The sequence below is a fragment of the Phyllostomus discolor genome, chromosome 3 (genome assembly GCF_004126475.2).
Source record: "Phyllostomus discolor isolate MPI-MPIP mPhyDis1 chromosome 3, mPhyDis1.pri.v3, whole genome shotgun sequence".
Classification (NCBI taxonomy): domain Eukaryota; kingdom Metazoa; phylum Chordata; class Mammalia; order Chiroptera; family Phyllostomidae; genus Phyllostomus; species Phyllostomus discolor.
Window position 1 is genome coordinate 87,057,477 of NC_040905.2, and position 20,830 is coordinate 87,078,306.

At 47.1% G+C, this 20,830-nt stretch overlaps 1 protein-coding gene across 1 annotated transcript in view; it reads right to left on the reverse strand.

The window, feature by feature from the left end:
• Window positions 1-15,090: 15,090 nt before the first annotated feature.
• MARCHF3 (membrane associated ring-CH-type finger 3) overlaps window positions 15,091-20,830 on the reverse strand; it is a 139,200-nt gene continuing 133,460 nt past the window's right edge. The window contains exon 5 of the mRNA XM_028528108.2: window positions 15,091-16,004. Coding sequence (XP_028383909.1) covers window positions 15,846-16,004 — 159 coding nt within the window. The 3' untranslated portion in view covers window positions 15,091-15,845. The remainder of the gene's footprint in view (window positions 16,005-20,830) is intronic.

Sequence of the window (20,830 nt, forward strand, 5' to 3'; positions counted from 1 at the left end):
ATTCACAAAGCTTTCTCCTCTCGCCATCCTTTGGGCGGCAAACCTCTGCTCTGCCCTGGGGCCTGCCCTCCTTGCCCCCGGTTGGGATGGGTGGAGGAGGATGTGCCCTCGCAGTGACCGCTCTGCCTGTCTGCCTAGGGCAGCCCACTGAACCGGTGGGACGGCTTTTATGGTCCGGCGCGGAGGAAGCCTTGCTCAGGGCAAAGCTGCCGGCCCCTGTGCAGCTCATGGGGCAAACTGCGAGCGTCCTGGATTTCTCGTTTTTGACCTTGTGACACATGTAGAGAACATGGAGAACGAGCGGATGAAACTCATTCCTGTCACCACTGAGCTGCAACCAAGCATCTCCGGATCAAAGCCAGGCGTGTGCACGTGCACTGCACGGCAGGAGCCAGGCCTCCGGGGAGCGTGTGGCCATGTCCCCTCTTTCCAGAGCACAGGGGCTGCTGCGCCGCACCTCACCTCGGTAGCAGGACTGTCGGATTGGGTCAGCCTCCGGTCTTGGCAGGTGCCGGGGGCGGGGGGGCGGGGGCGGTTAATTAAATGCTCTGAGGCCAGGGGGCGAGTGTTTACACTTTCCTGGTAGTCTCATGATTTTTTTGTTTTCTACATTTGGTTTTTCTGAATCAGGATCCAAACATGTTACACTGGTTCATATATTTTTTAAAGATTTTATGTATTTATTTATAGAGAGAAGGGAAAGGAGGAAAAAAGAGAGGGAGAGAAACATGGATGTGAGAGAGAAGCACCGATTGGCTGTCTCTCATACGCCCCCAGCTGGGGACCTGGCTGGACACCCAGGCATGTGTCCTGACTGGGAATCCAACCGGTGACCTTTCCCTTTGCAGGATGATGCCCAATCCACTGAGCCACACTGCTTAGGGCTGGTAATACATTTTTAAAAATTCTTCCAATGAAATGTCCAGCTGAAAGGGTCAATAGTGCTGCTGTCGAGAAGCCCCGCCATTGTCGTCATTTAACAGTTTCTTTATCCCACGGATGCCTTTACACCAATAGTTTGATAGCAGTGCTGGGTCAAGTTCAGGGTCTGTTTTTTTGGCAAGAATATCTCAGGTGTCTCTGTACTTCCTATTGCACCACATCAAGGGGGACATAATGTCAGCTGTTTTCTGTTTCGTCAAGTTAAGACTGATCTGTAGGTTTGAGTGTTTGAGGGTCTGATTCTTCCATTATAAAGTTCCCCATCAACTAATGGTTTTAGCATCTTTTAATGGTCAGCAGCACGTGGATTATTTCATTTAGATTCTACAATATTTCTACCTGCGTACTTCCTCTCTGAAGATCTTTTCTTTATTAATTGTACCCTAAGGTACAGTGCACACAAGATACTTTTTAAAGCAGTTATCAAATAATGATTTGGTTCCTTAGCATGCTCCAAAGGTGACTGGTGAGGTTTTTTTTTAAAACGTATATTTTATTGACTATGCTATTACAGTTGTCCCAGTTTTTTCTCCTTTGCGCCCCTCCACCCAGTTACCCCCTTCCCTCCAGTGATCCCTCACTTAGTTCACATCCATATGTTGTGCATGCGAGTTCTTTGGCTTCTCCATTTCCTATACTGTACTTACCCTCCCCCTGTCTATTTCCTACCTACCATTTATGCTTCTTATTCCCTGTACCTCTTCTCCCATTTCCCCCTCCCCCTCCCCACTGATAACCCTCCATGTGATCTCCATTTCTGTGATTCTGTTCCTGTTCTAGTTGTTTGCTTAGTTTGTTTTTGCTTTTTTTGATTCAGTTGTTAATAGTTGTGAGTTTGTTGTCATTTTAATATTCATAGTTTTGATTCTTTTTCCTAAATAAGTCCCTTTAACATTTCAGGGTTTTTGTTCTGTTTTGTTTTTTTGATCATTATAAACTCATGAATTTTAACATAGATGATATGTAGTTGTCACTCTTTGTGGTGCTCATGTAGTTTCCACCGAGGCTGGTGGGAGCCCGTTTGAGTTGTGTCCTGTGTTCTCTGGACATGACCACAGTGGCCTTTCTTGCTTTCTGGTATGACGAGGTGCTCCAGATTAATCTGATACCCTTCCTGTCCCTGACCTGGAGTTGGACATTTCTCCAGGGAGGTCCGATTCTTTGTAATTGGAAAACAGTATTTAGATGCCAGAACCAGGTGTGTGCCCAGTTTTTGAAGACCTTGCCTAATGGTGATGAACCTGGAAGAAAGGTGCACAGGGGGGACCCAAGCCTTGCACTTGGGCGTGGTCAATGGCTACTGCGATTCCACAAAGTGCATTAAACAAAATAAATCCCACTTGATCCCCCTCAAAAAGGGTGCATGTTTGAAAGTCCCTTAATCTTTGCAGACTTTGCTTGAGTCCGATTCCTAGGCCTTCTCATCTGGGATGAAGCACGTTTGCTAACAACTGTTAGGCTCTTTCCTCTCACCCTCCCAGCTAGCACAGGTTTCTGAGGCAGGAGTTTCAGGCCCAGGATTGTGCAGCCTTCAAAGCTGCTCCAGCCACAACTGCCCCCACTGCAGCCCTACTATTACACGAGCCCAAAGAGGCTGTGCCACCCCTTCCAGAATGGTATGTGCCTTTGGGGGGTTTCTCCTCACATCCAGACCTTCTAATTCAGGATTGCTAATGTGGTTGTAAGATGTTGCCCACAGGGCCGAGTCCTGCGCCCTCACGGAGACCACAGAATAGATCCATAGGACAGTCTTAGCTCGCTTACCATAGATGCTGCTCACTTGTCTCCGTGCTCCTGGGTCAGATTGCTTCTAGCCCCTCGCTGCTGAGACGGCCTGCAGAGGGTGAGCTCCAAGTGGTGTCCTGTGGACTTCAGGGAGCAGCCCAGCACCATTAAGGGCTAAATTCGAGACATAGAATATGGTTGGCCTGCTTTTACTAGTGGGTCAGTGAAAAGGAAGATAGAGGAAAGCCAGAGCTATTTTTGAATGCTGAATACATATATATGTTAGCGATTTTCCCCAAAGCCAACGTGAGCTTCCTGTTTATTATTTCTTAATTTTAAAGATTATTTATTTTTAGAGGGGGGAAGTGAAAAAGAGAGGGAGAGAAACATCAATGTGCAGTTGCCTCTCATGCATTCCCTAATGGGGACCTGGCCCACATCCCAGACATGGGCCCTGACTGGGAATCAAACCAGCAACCCTTTGGTTCACAGGCCAGTGCTCAATCCACCGAGCCACATGAGCCAGGGCAGGATTCCTATTTAAAGAGAGGAAAACATAGTTGTACTTGTTACACTGTAAAAGTAATGTCTCTTGCCCATGGTGGGGGGCGCCTCCTCTCAGGCCTCCCTGCGACTCCGGGCCTCAGGGGTCTCCAGGGCGCTGGCAGGTCGGTGATGGGTGTTCTGCAGACTTGCTCGCACAGCAGCTCCCAGACGTAGTCTCTCACAAATCTCAAGATTGACAAAAAATACTAACGTCAGCAGTTTATCTGAGAATAAAATGCAGTTCATATGTCTAGTAAGTGTTACTTATTTATAGCTGGGCTGAAAGTCCCGGATGCTTCCTTTCTGTGAACTGGTCGGCAAGGGAGCTTGCGGGGCCGGGTGTGGTTCCTTGTTTTTATACAGCACGGATCCCCGAGGTGCAGGTCCTTTCTTGCCAAGCACCTCAGTGCTTTCTGCCAACACAGGGTCCCTCAGAGCCAGGGGGCCAGATGAGGTCGCTCAGATTTTTAGAATAAGAAAGGACCGAACAGACTTCAACCAGATCCCCACTACACCGAGAGAGGTAAGTGGCCGAATGGAGTTGGGGCACCAGCGCCACGCATGCGGGGCTCCTTCCAGGCCCCGCCCCCCACAGCAACTCGGGGGCCCCGAGAGGACTGTTTGAGAGGTGCTGCTGCTAGACGGTGTGGCAAACTCACCCTGACTCTTGGCCGCCCTGTGTCCCCACCCCCCCATCAACCCTGGAAGTGATCAAGAAGTGGGGGAATGGGCGGCGAATCAGGTAAAAGAATATAAAAACCAAGGAGCACTCAGGCTGCAGAGGTGTGGTGCAGGAGGTCTGGATAGGACAGGTGTAGGGCGGAGCGTCCTGTCCTTTTCTCTCTGCTCTAGAGCACTTTTGAATGAGTCGTTGTCTGCTTCAGCACCTCCCAGAACACAGGGAAAAGCAGAGGCAGTCCAGGGCCACCAGGTCAGCGGGGTAACGCTGGGCTGCGTTCCTTCCACACGGGGGCGGGCGGTAGGTACAGAAAACATACCAGCAGGCAGATCCCCTTCCTGAGCTCTCAGGCCTTCAAAGCCTGGCTGGCTGCTATCCAGGCAGGTGGGACACAGAAAATGGTGAGCAGGACAGAGTGTGAGGATGTGCCCTGAGGGACAGAGTCACCTGCTGAAGTGGTCAGAGGTGACGTCTACATGGCAGCCCCAGAGGCTCGCCCAACCTCCGCGGGCCCACTAGGGATTTCCCTCCCCGCTTTGCGGGTAGACACCACCAGCCAAGGCAGTCAGGATCCTCAGGAGAGTATGAGATCACCAGGGGAAAAAATGAGACTTGAGAGAAGATCGTACATTAAGACCCAACGTCATAGTAAAGTAAGTGTAAATGGATTAAACTCACCAATCCAAAGAGTGATTCTCAGATTAAATTTTAAAAAGAGTACTTAGCCATATGCTATCTACAGGAGATATAACAGGATACAGAAATGTTTAATATTAATTTAGACAAAAGAGAATTTTCAAAACATCAAAAGGGACAAGTAGAATATTAGAATACTATATTTTGGAAAGAAGAACAATATATTAAGAAGTATAATAATAAAGATAAATATATAAATATTGTCAAAATACATAAAGCAGCTACCAACAGGACTGAAGGAAGAAATGAGTACATCGACAATGTTATCAGGAATTTTGTATGCCCTCCTCAGAACCCTACAGATCAAGCATGAAAAGAAGCAAAGACAGGAAGGTGTGAAACACACAAATTAGTGCATGGGAGCTTACTTGTATACAGACACACATGTATATATGTTCGCAAAAATCAACCATGTATTAAGACACAAAAAATGCTACAATTTCAAAGACTCAGCATCACTGAGACCATGTTGTTGTTTTTACCACAATATAATAATAATTGAAATATAAAACAAAAGAATAACACTTCCCACCCCATGCTCATTTGCTGAAAGCTAAAAAACCTCACTACAAATGACTCTGCATTAAATGAAAAACACAAGAGAAATTTAAAAATACTTAGAACAAAATTTGGACATTGCACGTTTTCAAAAATTGTGGAAGATAAAGCAGTAACTAGAGGACAATGGGTAGTTCTAAGTCATTTATCCAGAACCCCCTCCCCACCCTTCCCCAACAAAAGGCTGAGACAAGAGTGATTAGAAAATAAGAACAACAAGAAGGAAGGCAATAATAAAGGTAAGGCTAAAAATTAATGAAATATAGGACCAAAAGTGAATAAGATAAAAAGAAGATTAAGAAAGTTCTATATTTTTTTTTAATTTATTTTTCACCTGTGGAAGATTTTATTTTTAATGGTATACTTTTTATATTACTATTTATCTCCTTTATATACCCCCCACAATCACCACACTTTTGTCCATGTGCATGAATCCTTTTTCCTTTTTGCTCCATCCCTCCACCTGCTACCCTTCCACCCCACCCCCAGTAGCTGTCAGCCTGCTCTTCATCTATGAGTCCGTCTCTATTCTGCTTGTTAGTTCAGTTTGTTCATTAGATTCCATATGTGAGTGAAGTCATATGGTATTTCAAACTTACTCTTTAAAAAGATTAATGAAATACACCATTAATTCAGACTGACTAGACCAAAGAATAAAAGCAGAGGATGGAAACAAAACACCATGAAGAAGGAAATAAGTACAGACTGAGTGAAGATGAGGACCCTCACTCTCTGTACCGGACTCTGACAGGGACGAGGCAGGCATCCCCACGGAGCGGTGGCCTGGCCTGGGTGTCGGAGCGGAGAATGGGGAGAGGGGCATCCACACGGGGTGGCAGGGGATCGCTGTGGGGACAGAGACTGGTTATGTGCAGAGAGACTGATTAAATGGGTTAATAAATTAAAGATAGGGAAAGCCAAGTTTCTCATGGTAGAAAAGGGAGCTATAAAATTGAAAATGAGAAAAAGGAAATGAAACTCTGAGGTATTGGATTGGAGTTGGTGGTGGTAGTGTGAACACTTCATTTTCAATATAAATATAGAGAAGATATAGAAAATATTAAATAAGACTGAGATTTCTGGTCAACACGGAAGTGTAAGTAAACATGCTTCACTTCCTCACACAACTACAGAAAAAATTACAACTACACCTCAAAACAACACCCGGAACTGTCAGAAAATTGAGCTGTATGGAAGTCTGACAACCACAAATTTAAAGAAGCCACGTTTATCCAGACAGGTATGAGGGGCAGAGATGCAGAACAGGTGGAGAGGCATGGAGACATGGTGTGGCGTGGAGAAGCAAAGGAACGGAAGGTCCCACATTCATGTGTGGTGGATAAAACTCAGGAGGGCTACCATGGGAGCAAAGGATCCCAGCCCCAGGCCAGACAACACAGCCCAGGGTTCCAGTGCTGGGAAGATATATCCCCATAACTTCTGACTATAAAAACCAGGGGAGGTTGAGGCAGCAGAAGAAACTGCCAGATTTTCAGGAGACTCTGCTTAAAGGGCCCACATGTATTTACAACTTACGCAGACCTACCCGCCCTGGGATTCAGCACCAGGGCAACAGCTGGAAGGGCACCAGTCTCATATGGGGAGTGGGTGAAGTGACTGGGAACCCCCAGAAGCCAGGCAACAGCATTGTCCCCTCTCTGAGCTCTCCCCCAACACAGAACCACAAAGAGGTGAAGTGGGTTGCCCCACTCTGATGATTACCTAAGGCTCTGCCCCACAGAATTTTCAGGTGCCTTTTCTATAATAAGCCAGGCTACTAGGACAGGGAGTCAATGCAGCTCTACCTAATATACGGAAACAAACATTTGAGGCTTTCAAATTGAGGAGACAAAGAAATATAGCCCAAATGAAAGAGCAGCACAAAACTCCAGAAAAAGAACTAAGCAAAATGAAGATAACCAACCTATCAGAGGCAGAGTTTAACACACTGGTTATCAGGATGCTCAAATAACTCACTGAGTATGGCAACACATGAAAAAGACCCAGGAAGAAATGAAGTTTACATTAAGTGAAATAAAGAAAAATCTATAGGGAACCAACAGTGGAGGAGATGAAGCTGAGAATCAAATCAACAATTGGAACATAAGGAAGAAAAAAGCATTCAGTCAGAACAGCAAGAAGAAAAAAGAATTTAAAAAATGCAGACAGTGTAAGGAGCCTCTGGGACAGCTCCAAATGTACCAACATCTGAATCACAGGGGTGCCAGAAAGAGAAGAAGAAGAACAAGAAAGTGAAAACTTATTTGAAAAAACAATGAAAGAAAACTTCCCTAATTTGATGAAGAAAATAGACAGGCAAGTCCAGGAAGCACAGAGAGTCCCAAACAAGTTGGACCTGAAGAGGGCCACACCAAGACACAGCATAATTAAAATGCCAAAGGTTAAAGATAAAGAGAGAATCTTAAAAGCAGAGAGTTACCTACAGAGGAGTTTCCATAAGACTGTCAGTTGATTTCTCAAAAGAAACTCGGCAGGCAAGAAGGGACTGACAAAAAGCATTCAAAGTCATGAAAAGCCAGGACCTACAACTTAGATTACTCTATCCAGCCAAACTATCATTTAGAATGGAAGGGCAGATAGAGTGTTTCCCAGACAAGGTAAATCTAAAGGAGTACATCATCACCAAGCCATTATTACATGAAGTGTTAAATGGACTTATCTAAAAAAAAGAAGATCAAAACTATGAACATTAAAACAGCAGCAAATTCACAACTATTAACAACTGAATCTACAAAACAAACTAAGCAAACAGCAGAACAGGAACAGAATCATAGATATGGAGATGATTTGGAGGGTTATCAGCTGGAAAGGGAAAGGGGCAGAATGTGGAGAAAGGCGCAGGGATAAGAATCATCATTGGCAGGCACAAAATAGACAGTATGTTAAGACTAGTATAGGATGTGCAGAAGCCAAAGAAATTGACCCATGGACATGAACTAAGAGGGGAGGTTGCTGGAGGGAATGGGTATACTAGGTAGAGTAGGGAAAAGGGGGAAAAGTTGGGAAACTGTAACAGCATAATTACTAAAACATATTTTTAAAAAATCTTGAGTGAGATTTACCCAGGAATGAAAGGATGGTTCAACAGTAGTGTATCTTATTACATAGATTAAAGTAGAATGTTACACAAAACCCTCAATATTATTATTGTTAATTATATTTAATTAGCACTAATAAACATCTTATTTAAAATCATTTGAATTAGTAACAATAAGTATATTTTTTAAAAATATTTTATTTATTTATATTTTGAGAGAATGGAAGGGAGGAAGAGAGGGAGAGAATCATCAGTGTGTGAGAGATTCATGGATCGGTTGCTTCTCACATGTACCTGGCTGGGAACCCAGCCCACAACCCAGGTTTGTGCCCTGACTGGGAATTAAACCGGCAACCTTTAGATTCACAGGTCAGCACTCAATCCACTGAGCCACACCAGCCAGAGCTGATAATAAACATCTAATTTTTTCTAACATCCTGTGAGTTTTAGTATTATTAACTATTATTAATAATAAAACTCATACAGTACGAGAAATACAAAGAAAACAGAAAAACTCAATGAAATTATATAAGGAAAATGTATAGCAGATATTGATGATGGAGGAACTTTGAACCCTCTTCCAGGCTCTGTGAAACTAGCAAGCACCCCGACAATGAGGCTACAGCGGCAGTGTGCTGGAGGGCCTGGTGCCCCCACCCCGATGGGAGAGAGCAGGCTCAACGGGGATCAACAAACTATGAAAACTATTCCAGAGTTCAGCAAAGGTGCTAGAACAGGATAACAAGTGATCCTGAAAGCCAGCACTAACCAGTGAGAAAATAAGATATCACTCGCCATAGCAACACAACTACGAAGTATTTGAGTTGAACTCACAAAAGATGCACAGACATTTTATTAACAGTGATTAATACTCTATTTGAGGACCCAAAGAACACCTAAATAAATGATGTGATGCTATGACCATTATCTGGGGTTGATAAAAACTGTAAAAAAAAGTCAATTTTCAGGAAATGAATGTATAAATTCACTATGATTCCAGTCAAAATTCCAAGATCTTTCAAGTGACTTAACAAAACTATTTTAAAATTTATCCACAAGAATTAAAAGATTGCCCACGAATAACTAAGTCAATTTTGAAAAAATGTAGAGTGAAATTGACATGGGATTAGGGAGAGGTTGCTCATTTCAACAGATGCCGACACAGAGTGCACCGTGAAGCCATGGCGAGACAGGTGGTGAGGCAGTGCCGGACGGAGGACGGCAGTGAGGACCGAGGGAGCAGAGACAGACCCCTGGTCAGGTGGGACTGGATTATGATCCATGTCACACCACAGCTGGATTAAGAAAGGGGAGATCGCCACGCAGGTGGTGATGGAAAACTGCCTGTCTGAGGAAGATAAAGTTGATTCCTATCTTGTAGACAGAGGTGAACTCCAGAGAGATTAAAGGCCTAAGGGTGATAAAACCCCATAAAGCTAAAGGAAGAAAATACAGGGGACTGTCTTTGTGGTTTTGAAATGAGGAAGAACTTCTAAAATTTAAATAAGACCACCCAGACATAGTACATGAAAAAAACCCCGAGATTTGACTATGTCACAGTTAAAGAGTCTGTTCAACGAAGCACACCGCAGACATAATCGGGAGAGCTGAACAAATGGGGGCTCAGTGGCACGTCGAACTGTCTAGAGAGACGAAAAAGGAAAAGATAGCCAGCCCAGTAGGAAGAGTAAAGAAGTGTGAATTTGAACAGATATGGTAGTAAGTCATAGGTTTTATACTGCCAGATTGACTAAAAATAAGTAGCAAGCATAGAAAAGGATGTGGAGAAACAGGAGTATTCGGCCACTACTGGGGGTGTGTGTGTATGAAGTGCTCTAGTCTTTCTGCAAAACAATGTGACAATAGTGAAACTGAATTTGTCGGCACCCTGTAACCCTGCATGCCCACTGATGGGTTCTAGTCCAGAGGACTCTCCCACAGGACCGTGAGAAGGCGAGCACCAGGATGCCCAGCACAGCACTGTGGGCAGGTTGGGAGTTGAGGGTAACATGAAGGGGCTGAAAAGGTGAAACGGGACCCCAAGCAGCCACTGGAAGCAAAGAACTAGATACAGAGCAGCATGATGTTCAAAACCGTGTTAAGGAGGGGGGGAAGCAGAAGAAGGAGATTTATAGCATAATCATTTTTATGCAAATTAAGACAGATTGACAAAACAATGTTGTGCAAAGATGTAGACATATTCCATTTCTATTTATCAGACATACTGGAGTGGGTGCCTCAGGAAGGAAGGAGATTGGCGATTAGGCATGAAGGGGAATATATAAAACTAGAAGCTGAGAGGCATCGCAGCATATACCCACAGTTGGCAGCAGGGACTCCAGAGCCTGGGCCTGAATCTCAGCTCTGCCCCTTACCTGCCCTGTTTCCTCGGGCAGGTAACTTAACCTCTTTTTAAGTTTCCCTAGCCATAAAATGGGTCTGGTAGCTAATCTCCACAGATGGGCCCAAACAATTCTGCTTCTCCCTGTGTGTGCAAAGCAGCACAGGTCCTGTGACTGCTCTGACCCACAGGATGCAAGGAAGTGACACTCGGGTACTTCCAAGCACCCATGTTGATTAGGACAGATACTTCTCCCCTCTTGGAGCCTTGAGCAGCCATGGGAAGAGAGGGAGCCTTGAAAGTGAGATGTCGTGCGGAGAGACGGGCCGCAGGAGGAGCACCAGGGCCATCTGACTAAGACTCCCCAGGACGACCAGAAGAGGCACTGCCCGTGCACTCCCCAGCTGGGTCCTGGTCAACCCATGGAATAGTGAGACTTGATAAAGTGGGTACTTTAGATTACTAAATTTTGGGGTGTTGTGTTAGGCAGCAGTAGATGAGGTCATTGCGATGATTAAAGGAGATAACTTTCAAAGTGCTGTACAGTGCATGGCTCATGGGAAGTGTTTGGCACTTTGTACGAATTTGTGGAATAAAATAGAACAGGGACCTCCATAGGTGGATGGTGATAGAAATTGTGTCATGGGCTAAAATGTATGACTAACCCAATTCTTTGCATCTGGTTTCCACAACTAAGATAAAAATAAGACCTCTGACAGAGTCCGTGTATTTATTTCCTTGATAGAGTAACTATGGTCTGAACAGGCTCAAAAAGAAGAGTCTCTCAAAAGGAAGTAGGCCCCCCCAAGCTGATCACCTTCCATTGTCTTTGTGCTCAGAATTCAGAGCCTCCAAGAAGGCACTAGATGTATGAGCTCAGTGACTCACGAGTCCCTCGCTTCTGGGAACACAGGCAACTGATGGACTATATTTGTTTTCCTCTGTAGCACTAGATTCAGAACAAGCCATTTTTTGTATCTGTGACGAATTCTCAATTAGTCATAAGCTCCATTCAGTATCAGGAAGTGCAAGGGCGACTGAAATCTACACACAATTCAAAGATCTCAGTGAAGTCAGGAGTTCTGACCCCCAGAAGCGTCTCTTACAGTTCTTTTTACTCCCAAGCATGTGTGCTCAATAACTATCTGTTGATTATTTGAAATCAATCCTTCCCCATTTTGAAAAGGATTTAAAACTATTTGGTTATGGCCCTTCAAGTCATTTATCAAAGTTGTTCATCAAAACCCAAGCTAAGGCAAAGTAGCCTAGATGTCAGCAACAGTGAGTGGGAGGAAGGGGAGGGAAGGCGGGGGTATTCATTCATGAACTACTGGGAGCTAAGCCTTACAAATCTTACCAGGACTATCTGAGGTAGTTATTACCCTCATTTTACAGAGGCAAAAACTGAGGCTGAAATGTGGTAGGGGTCTCTTGTTCACAACCCGCAGCTGGGCCGCTGCAGAGCCAGGCTTAATTTAAACCCAGGCTGTCTGACTCACGGCAGGTTCTCTCCCATCCTGTTGCCTTTGGGAGCAAAGAGCCAGAATCACCCCGAAGCAGCTAAACTCAAGGGAAAGCCAGTATGTCTCAAAGGCAACTCCCAGACACAGAGACTTTTGCAAAGCCAAAAAGGGTGGACTGTAGAACACACCAGCCCCTGCATTTCTGCAGAACCGACACATTTTGGAGCAGGTCTGCAGCTGCCCGGGGATCGCTGTTGGGAGTGCCGATTTCTCAGACTCCAGCCTCTTGGGGCACCCGTCTCTTGCCATCGGTCTGCTGCATCCTCTGTGTGTGCGGCTGGCTGGGAGGGACGGCTGGTTCATCCTGGTCCCGACCTCTTGTCCTAAAATAATCCTGAACCCTGTCCTCACTTGCTGGCCCACCTCTCATACCACGTAAGTCTTCAGAATCACAGCGTACACTTATTTTGCAGGACTGGGGCTACAAACTGTGTGGCTGAAATTCAGGTAGCTTCTGGGAACATTCCAGATTAAAGTGGAAAGGAAGCATGTGCCAATTTTCCTTCTTGAGGCCTTGGGACAGTCGCTGGTGGGGGTGGGGTGAAGACACAGTTTCTGTGTGTGCCACGGTGCTCCGCAGGCTGGGTGGGGAGTCAGGAAAGGCCGAGATAGCCGCTCTGGGAAGGACAGGTCGCCGGGCTGCCACATCGCTGTTTTCTCCTTTGGCTCCTCCAAGCCCCCAGATAAGATCCTTTCTCTGAAAATGCAGTGACTGTGGCTGCAGGACAGATGTAAGCGACAACCTAGGGCCCTCAGGGCACAAGGAAGGGAGATCAGGGCCCAAAAGACAAAAGCAAGCAACTTCCAAGTCATGCTATTTATTTTTCCCTAGTTGGGTTTTACAGCTCATCTGAGCTTCTGCGCAGCTCTCTGAGGAGCTGTAAAAGTACGGGAACATTCACGTTCTCTGTCCCCTGCACACGAGCACGCAGGAACACACATGCGCACACACGGGGCAGGCAGGAGCATGCTGGACTTGTTTAAGTTGTCAGTTTCCCTCTCTGGCTTCACCGTGACACGCACTTGTCTCTACCCACTGTTCTCAGGAAACATGGTTAGGACAGGATACAGCAAGGAGTGTAGGAGAGAGGGCTCCGCAAGAAGATGGTAGGTAGAGGGAAGCAGTGAACCACCAAGATCCTCTACCTGCCCCTCCCCAGTCCTTTCCCCGCTTGATTCTTGATCTCTCAAAAAGAAAGAAACAGAGTGCAAAGCTAGCATGGCTGCTGGTCACCCACGGAGCACCTTGTGCCAGCCAGCAAAAGGCACCTTCTCTTCCAGGCAGATGTAGCACTTCTTGGTGACAGATGCAGAGCCTCGGCTGGAGTCCGCACCGGCCTCCTGCCCCCTTGGCTGGTGCTTGAGCATAAGCTGAAATTCCCTAGCGTCTTCCACCTTGAACGACCACAGGGTTAAAAGGCCAAGAGGGCCTGAGGTGTCTTCTAAAAACTTTCAGAATCCCAGTTGGGCCCTGGCACTGGGGGAGTTCAGAGTTTCTCAAAAGGAGGTTCCAAGCTGGTAGCCTGGGAGGAGAGGCATGGATGCCCATCTTGGCTTGCAGGGGTGGCCTGCCCACCAATCCACGTGCAACCTACTCCTTGAATTTGGACTCTGCCCTCTTTCCTCAGGCTGGGGGTGCAAATACGGGGAAAAGAGGCATGGCACAGGCACAAGCACTGACATGCCAACCTTCCCAGCACAGGAGCCGCAGCGAGCTGCCGGGATGTGCCTGCCTGTGACATTTTGCATCATTATATCTCATCTCCTGAGCCGAGACAGAGGGAGCCTCCGCAGCCAACCTCAACAGGAAATGGTCCTGGGAATCTGTCACTTCCTTAATTCAGGGGAGAAGCAGGGAGGAGAAGGGGTATGGTCCACCCCAGAGTGTGCCGTTCAGTCGAAAGGTGGCACCGGCGAACCTGGCAGCTCAGGGCTAAGGCCGGGTGGACCTCATTTATCAACGGTATCACAGGGCTACTATTCACCAGCCACCGAGCTGGACTCCCGGCTCTGGAAATTTAATGTGTGACAGCTGTGTGCAGCCAGTGGTGTCCAGCATTTTAAAAAGGTCAATTAAGAAACGGTTGATGGTGGTGCCGCTAATGATAGCCCAGAGGGGCGAGCAGGGCCGAGTAAACAGAAGGGCTGAGACGTATATTACTGGAATTGAAGTGTCGAAGTGAAGCGTGGTGGGGAGGAAATCTATTGTCACAAGCCATAAAGCACATCTGAGTTTTGCGCGGAGAGCAGTACAGCTGTTTCCCTCCCCGGCGGCGGCGCGGGAACAGCCTGTGAGAGGAGGCTCTGCAGACAAAGGCAACACCTGCATCAGCTGGATCAATGTGCAGACAAAAATCGTTACCCTCCTCATAGCCTGTTCCTTTGCACTTTCTGTTCTCCCACGTGGGGAGCGTAAGGCAGACGCTGGAGTGATATTCGGAATGTGGGTCATGTTCTAGAAATCCGTATTTTAAGCATTCCCCAAAGCTGGGCTCCGCCTTCTCCCCCTGCGAGTGGGCGGGCAGGCAGCGGGAGCCAAGCGCTCTCAAACCTCGCCTCTGCTGCCTGGTTTCAGCGGGTACCCAGGCGCAGGCCCCGTCCATGCCCTTTCCACCGCCACAGGTAAAAGAGGGACGTGAAGCCCTCACGAAAAGTCTGCTTCAGCCTGTGACAGATAGGCTCGTGGTCGGGGGAAGGTTCTATGTGGGGCTCTGTCTTCTGAAACAGACAAAGGGGCCTTAGAGGGCTGGGACGACCTTTTTTTTTTTTGGGGGGGGGCCACATCTACCTGTCAAGCTGGAAATTCAATAGAGCAATGAGAATGCTAATTGATATGCAAAGCAGGTCCAGGGTTCCTAGAAATGTCTAATGATCCTCCGAGTCACTGCGAATGCAGAATTAAGACATACGCTGAACGAGACGGGAGTGAAAACACTCTTTCCTTTTTTCCTTTCAAAATCTACTTTGGGAAACTTCACAGGTTTTATAATTAAAAATAAAAGTATTGCAATCAGTGGGGCTTGTCTTTCACACACCGGGTATTTATTATTAGAAAACAGCTTCCATCAGCTGTCAGTACCAAACAAGTTGACAGAAGCGTGCTTCTCACCATCTTTATTTGTTCTCTTTAATGAAATTTAAATAAACAGCTCGCTGTGGGGAGAGTCGCCACACCCCTTTTTCCTTTGAAGCCAGAATAATTAAGTGAGGTTTAGTACAAAACATCCTTCACACACGACGCGTCCTGCAGTCATCACGCTGTCCCCTGAGCACGGGACACGAGAGAGACGAGAAAGACCACTCAGCTGTCGAGTGGCCCCAGAGAACCTGTAGTAGAAACCAGCAACCAGTGAACTGATCCAAACAAAACCCGTCCAGACCAAGAAGCCAGTTTTAACATTGGCTTTCGCTTTTGATTATCATCTAAGTTTAATATATATATATAATATTTGAAATAGTAATAAAAAAGGAAGAATTGAATTGCATCCTTAGCAGGACAACCTTCCTCACGTGTTAAAGAGGTGTTCAGGAAATTCCATACAGTATCTGCTAAAGAGACGTGTTTGGCAGCTTAGCAAATATCATATGATTGCAGCATCCATGATTTGAAGGGGAACGGCATTTGCTCTCTGCTGGCGGAGTTCGTTGCTCGGGACGGCGGCTGGGTGTTCTTCGACCCACGGCGGGTTAGGACGGGTTGGCGGTGGCTCAGTGCCTGGCCCCAGTGCAGAAACTTCCAAACCCAAACAACGCATCAATCAACCAACCACACGAATGTCAGACAATTGTCTCCTTTGAGTTCCTCTTGACAGAATGGAGGCCCAGCAGCGACTGCTGGTTAGAAGGTACGTTGACAGACTTTGGAATGAGGAGAATCACCCTTTGATTGGTCCGACGCCATTCGTTGTACAGTCGACAGTGGTACCTAAATGACACCTGCAGGTAGGAGAGGGAAAATAAGGGAAGGTTTCAGGTCAGCAGACGCAGATACTCAACCCAAGAAAGAAACAAATGTGCCACCGCACACGGCTCTAAACCGCCGGCGGCGAGCAGCGCAGCGGGGCGAGGACCCTGGGCGACGCTGCGCGGGAGAGCTGGGTGTGGGGGCGTCCGGCACCAGGCAAAGGGCACCCTAGTGGGAACACAGGGGAACGGCTTGTGGAGAGGCTTCCTTCATTCCTCCTCCTGTCAGGTAAAATCAGGGTATCGATAGGAAATAAGGCTTCTTCTGAGTTTTGGGGTTATTTTGGGGATAGTGGTGTTTGGGTCCCAAAGCATCTGTGATGAAGGAGTCGGCTGGAAGCAGTGGGCAGAGCGGGTACAGTGCCAGCCCTCCCCCGGCTGTGGGACTGAGTGATGTGCCTGCCTTTTTGGTCCTCAGGTTTCTCTCTGTGAAATGGGAGGGATGCTAGAGCGTCATGCATCACACCCTCCTGCAGGTTACCCACTGCACAACTCAGAAGACCCATTCACACCGACTGTGACAGGAAGGAGATCTCTCGTATTGTGCGGTGGACACGCTGCAAAGCTAGACTGGATGACCCTGATGGGCGAGCCCCAGTGCCTCCAGTCCCAGTATTCTGTGACACCCAGAATTCTGTGGGAAGCTTTGGCATGGCACCAAACTCCCCAATCGGTTCTTTCTGAGCCACAGGGCCTGGTGCCCACCTCAGCATGGCGTCAAGTGCCCCATACATCAGTGTACTTGTTTCTCCAGGCGCTAGGAGCATCTGGAGAGCGGGGCTTGTGTTGTTTTCATCTTTACATGCCCCGCACCTATCACAGTGTCTGGCACTGAGAAGTTGCTCACTGGGGTTTGCTGTGTGAATGGATGAGCGAATAAATACCCTGTGCTTTCAAATTGCAACACTGCTTAAGATTTAAGCCTGTGTTATACATGTACGACAGTATGAACAGGGAACCTGTGGTTGATTTTGACACAGCTGTGCTTGCTTCTTGGGCAAGTGTACTTGAACGGGATGATCACACGTGTAGTTTGTTCTGGAGAAGGCTGGCAAAAAGCACTGATGGACTTCCTAGGAAATTCAGAGTTTCACCTGTACTTTTAAAGATGGACAAACTGCCTTTAAAAATGGGGACAGGATCCAGCTTGAGTGCATCCAGATGACTAGGTTCTGGGAAAGAAGGTGCCCAGGGTTTAGGGTGACAAATTATGCATGTATGGGCCGTTCAGCCCTCTGGGGCAGGTAGATTGGGTTGACCCCAAGACAGGCCAGAGAGTGGCTGACCAGTGGTTTGAGGTTAGCGTTTGCAGAAGTGAAGGAGAGTGCAGGTCCCTGATCAGAAAGGGCTTGTTAGGCTTCATGGCAGGATCATGAAACTCAAGGCCACTCGCTCAAATCTCTGAGGCTAGGAAGCAAATGCCACAGGCTGAGTGAGTGCCAGACAGATTTGGGTATGAAAATATAAGCTTTTAAACTCACACAGATGTGCTTTTCTCCAAAAGGCCCTGATCATGCCAGAGCGGATCAGGGTTTTTTTCTTTTCTTTCTTTTTTTTTTTTTTAAGCTTGATTCTCTTTTATCTATTCTGTCCTGCTGCTGCTTGGTGCTACTCATGAATGTAAGAGAGGCAGGTTGGAAAGCCCGCTGTTCAGGGCCAAGGGCAGGGAAGAGGTAGAACACAGACAAGTACTAATGAAGAGCTTTGGCAGTGCGAGAAGTCTGGAATCTGGAAATATTACAGGAGAGCTGAATTTCAAATCAAGAGTCCTTTCATTCATGATGTTAAAGAGCCGCACGTGCCTGGCATCAGTAAGCAGGGAATTAGCTGAGAGTGCAGGTGGGCAGCTCCTTCGTCTACAGGGCAGGGAGCAGGCCTTGGGCTCTGGGGCCAGGCACATGGGCCTTGCACCCCCCTCCTCTGTGTAGGGGCTCTCTGACTTTGGGAGGGTTGCTTGCTATCTCCAAGTTTCAGTTCCCTTGTTTGTAATATGTGAATAATGATACCTGAGATAATGCATAAAAAGCACTTAGCACATGCGGCATAGGGAATATGGTCAATAATATTGTAATAATTATGCATGGTGTCAGATGAGTACTAGACTTATAGGGTTGATCACTTTATACATTATACAGGGTGGGGCAAAAGTAGGTTTACAGTTGTGAGTATGCAAAACACAGACTTTATTCTTGTACTATTATTTATTAATTATTGTAAATTATTTTCCACACAAACAATTGTAAACCTGCTTTTGCCCCAACCTGTGAAAACCTCTAATCACTGTTATACACTTGAAACTAATAATATTGTATGTCAACTGTAAGTGAAAAACAGATAAAAATTTTTAAAAAAGCACGTAGCACAGTGCCTCACACACAGGTTAGTGTTCTTGGCCTGCTGTTTTTGATGGATTAAGTACGGAAAAGAAGGTAATTCTGTGACAATCCTGCTCAGATGTAGGAAACAGGGGAGAAAGGAGGTTGGGCTATCTGCTGTAACGATGCTCACCGTGCGGTGCAGGGTCGGCCTGCATCACCTGGGGGTTTGTTAGAGTATCAGAGTTTGGGGCTCCTCCCAGACCGAAGGAATCAGAGCCTGACTCTTAACGAGCTCTCCAGGTGACTGCACACACGTCCCCGCCTGAGAAGCGCTGCTTCCAAGAACACAGGGAGTCCACAACTGAGTCGGACTCCCGGCTCCCCCTCCAGGAAGCACAAAAATCAACCCACTTGTTCAGACAAACAAATGCGATATTATTACGCATTAATCTGTCTGAATTGCTATTAACTACTGCATGTTGCAGGCAAATCCAATTAAGTAGAAGGCACTAAATGCAGATGACTCCACGTGAGGGAAAACAATGGAAGTTGGGCGGGGTGCCCAAGGGCCCACCGTGCGCACTGCCCTGGGTGAACGCCCGCTCCCGTCTCTAAGAGCTCCCTCCCTGCAATGGAATAGAGTAGACATAAAAGGAGATTTGATTTAGAGAAATAAAGAGGCAGTGGGAGGAAAATAAACATAAGCCAAAAGAACCTATAGCAGTAGGAGCATGAGGAACTTCAGAAATATACAATTTCTGAAATTTCCGAGGTTTTAAGGAGAGAGGAGGAAGAGGGAGCACAGATTGCACCACCATTGTAATAAAACTACCCCTCATAGGATGGGTTTCTTGAAGTGCATTCATTCCTCCATCCAAAGGATACTTATTCACCTCCCATCTTGGGTAAGGTCTGTACCAGGAGTTGAGATCATGTGGCTGGCACAAGGAGAGGTCCCCACCTTCCTGGTCAGTGAGACGACAGGCTGTTGCTCCATGTTTACTGTAAAGTCGCAGTAGGCTTTGGGACATCTTATCATGCATTTTCGTTCTGCCCTTTCCCTGCGGAGGAGGTTATTGTGCGACTGTGAGGTTATCCATGGGTCCAGGGCTTTGTAAGTTGCCTTTTCAGAGATGGGCCCAGCTCTCTGGTTGCTCCGCAGTGAAGGAGCACTGCGTGGGCCTACATCAGCGGAGAGGTGCCCAGCACAGGGTCACAGTGAACACGCTCATGCTGCATTGCTGTGGGCTCGTGGGGGTGTGTCCAAACCGGTCCCACAGTGAGCCTTTTGGGGACAGTATTTTATTAGAGGCTTTTCCTCTTTATAATGAGAATTTAAATGACTAGCCCACAGGACTGGGAATCAGCTAGAGGACTCAGAAAGTTCTTTCATTTCACTCTGTGATTGATGGAACCAGTTTCTGTGCTGGGCACTGGTTGCACCAGTGACCTGTGTTTGGGAGGACTTCCTGGGGTCACTGAATTGCGGTGCCTCCATTCTTGCCCCTCTACGGACAGCTTCTTAGCGGTTAATGTGGACTCAGTTCTCAGCGAGCTCTCTTGGTGTCTGTCCATGGACTTCAGGCAAACAGTTCGTGATGTGAATAGTGATGTTTCTGGGGTGCCCCTCTCCGAGCACTGAGTGGAGATGGCCTCAGCCTCGGCTTCCTGGGTTCCAGATGCTTGTGCTTCCACACAGCAGGTTCCGTAAGACAGGACTCCAGAAATGCGTGTCAAGGGCAGGCCGCCGTGGCCCTGTGAGCGGCGAGGAGCTCCAAAGGCATTTTTAGGTGCACGGCGTGGAGGTGTGCCCCTCTTCATCCGCCCGAGAGGCCCTTCCGGGAAGACTCCTCTGAGGAGCGGGGCTGGGACTGACACCGTGTTTGTTTATCTAAGACATTTTCACAGCATATTCTCCTTAAGCTTGACAGCTTGTTTACAATGGGTTTCTGCTGGAGGGCAGTTTCCAAGTGCTGTCAGTTTCTGAATTACAGCCCTTGCCAGGGCAGCTCAGTACAGCATTTATCTGGGAAGGAGTTCGTCTACACTCAGTAACCTATTGCTGAGCTGACACGCAGCAGTTTTCACACCCGTCAAAGGGCCAGCTGCTCTGCATTTGACGGAGGGCTGGTGGGTGGAGGGAGTTGGGGGAGCAGGGAAGTCACAGGAAGAAAACCAGGGTGCCTGTGCTAGGTGCTCCGATGCATGTTCCCATGCCATCCCAGCTAATCCTCACAACAGCCCATTGACCCAGGGGTGTCAATCATTTCCTCCATTTTCTTTTTTCTTTTCGCATAAGAGGAAGGATGATCAGAGAGGTCAAGTACCCTGTTTAATGCTACGCAGCTATTAGGATGCTAAACCTTGGGGTCAAACAAAGGTCTTTGGATTCTAAACACATGCGCTTTTTACTAGGCTGCACTGGCTCTTGGAAACATTTCTATAATGAAGTATATTACCTCTCTCCTAAAAGAGCCCACT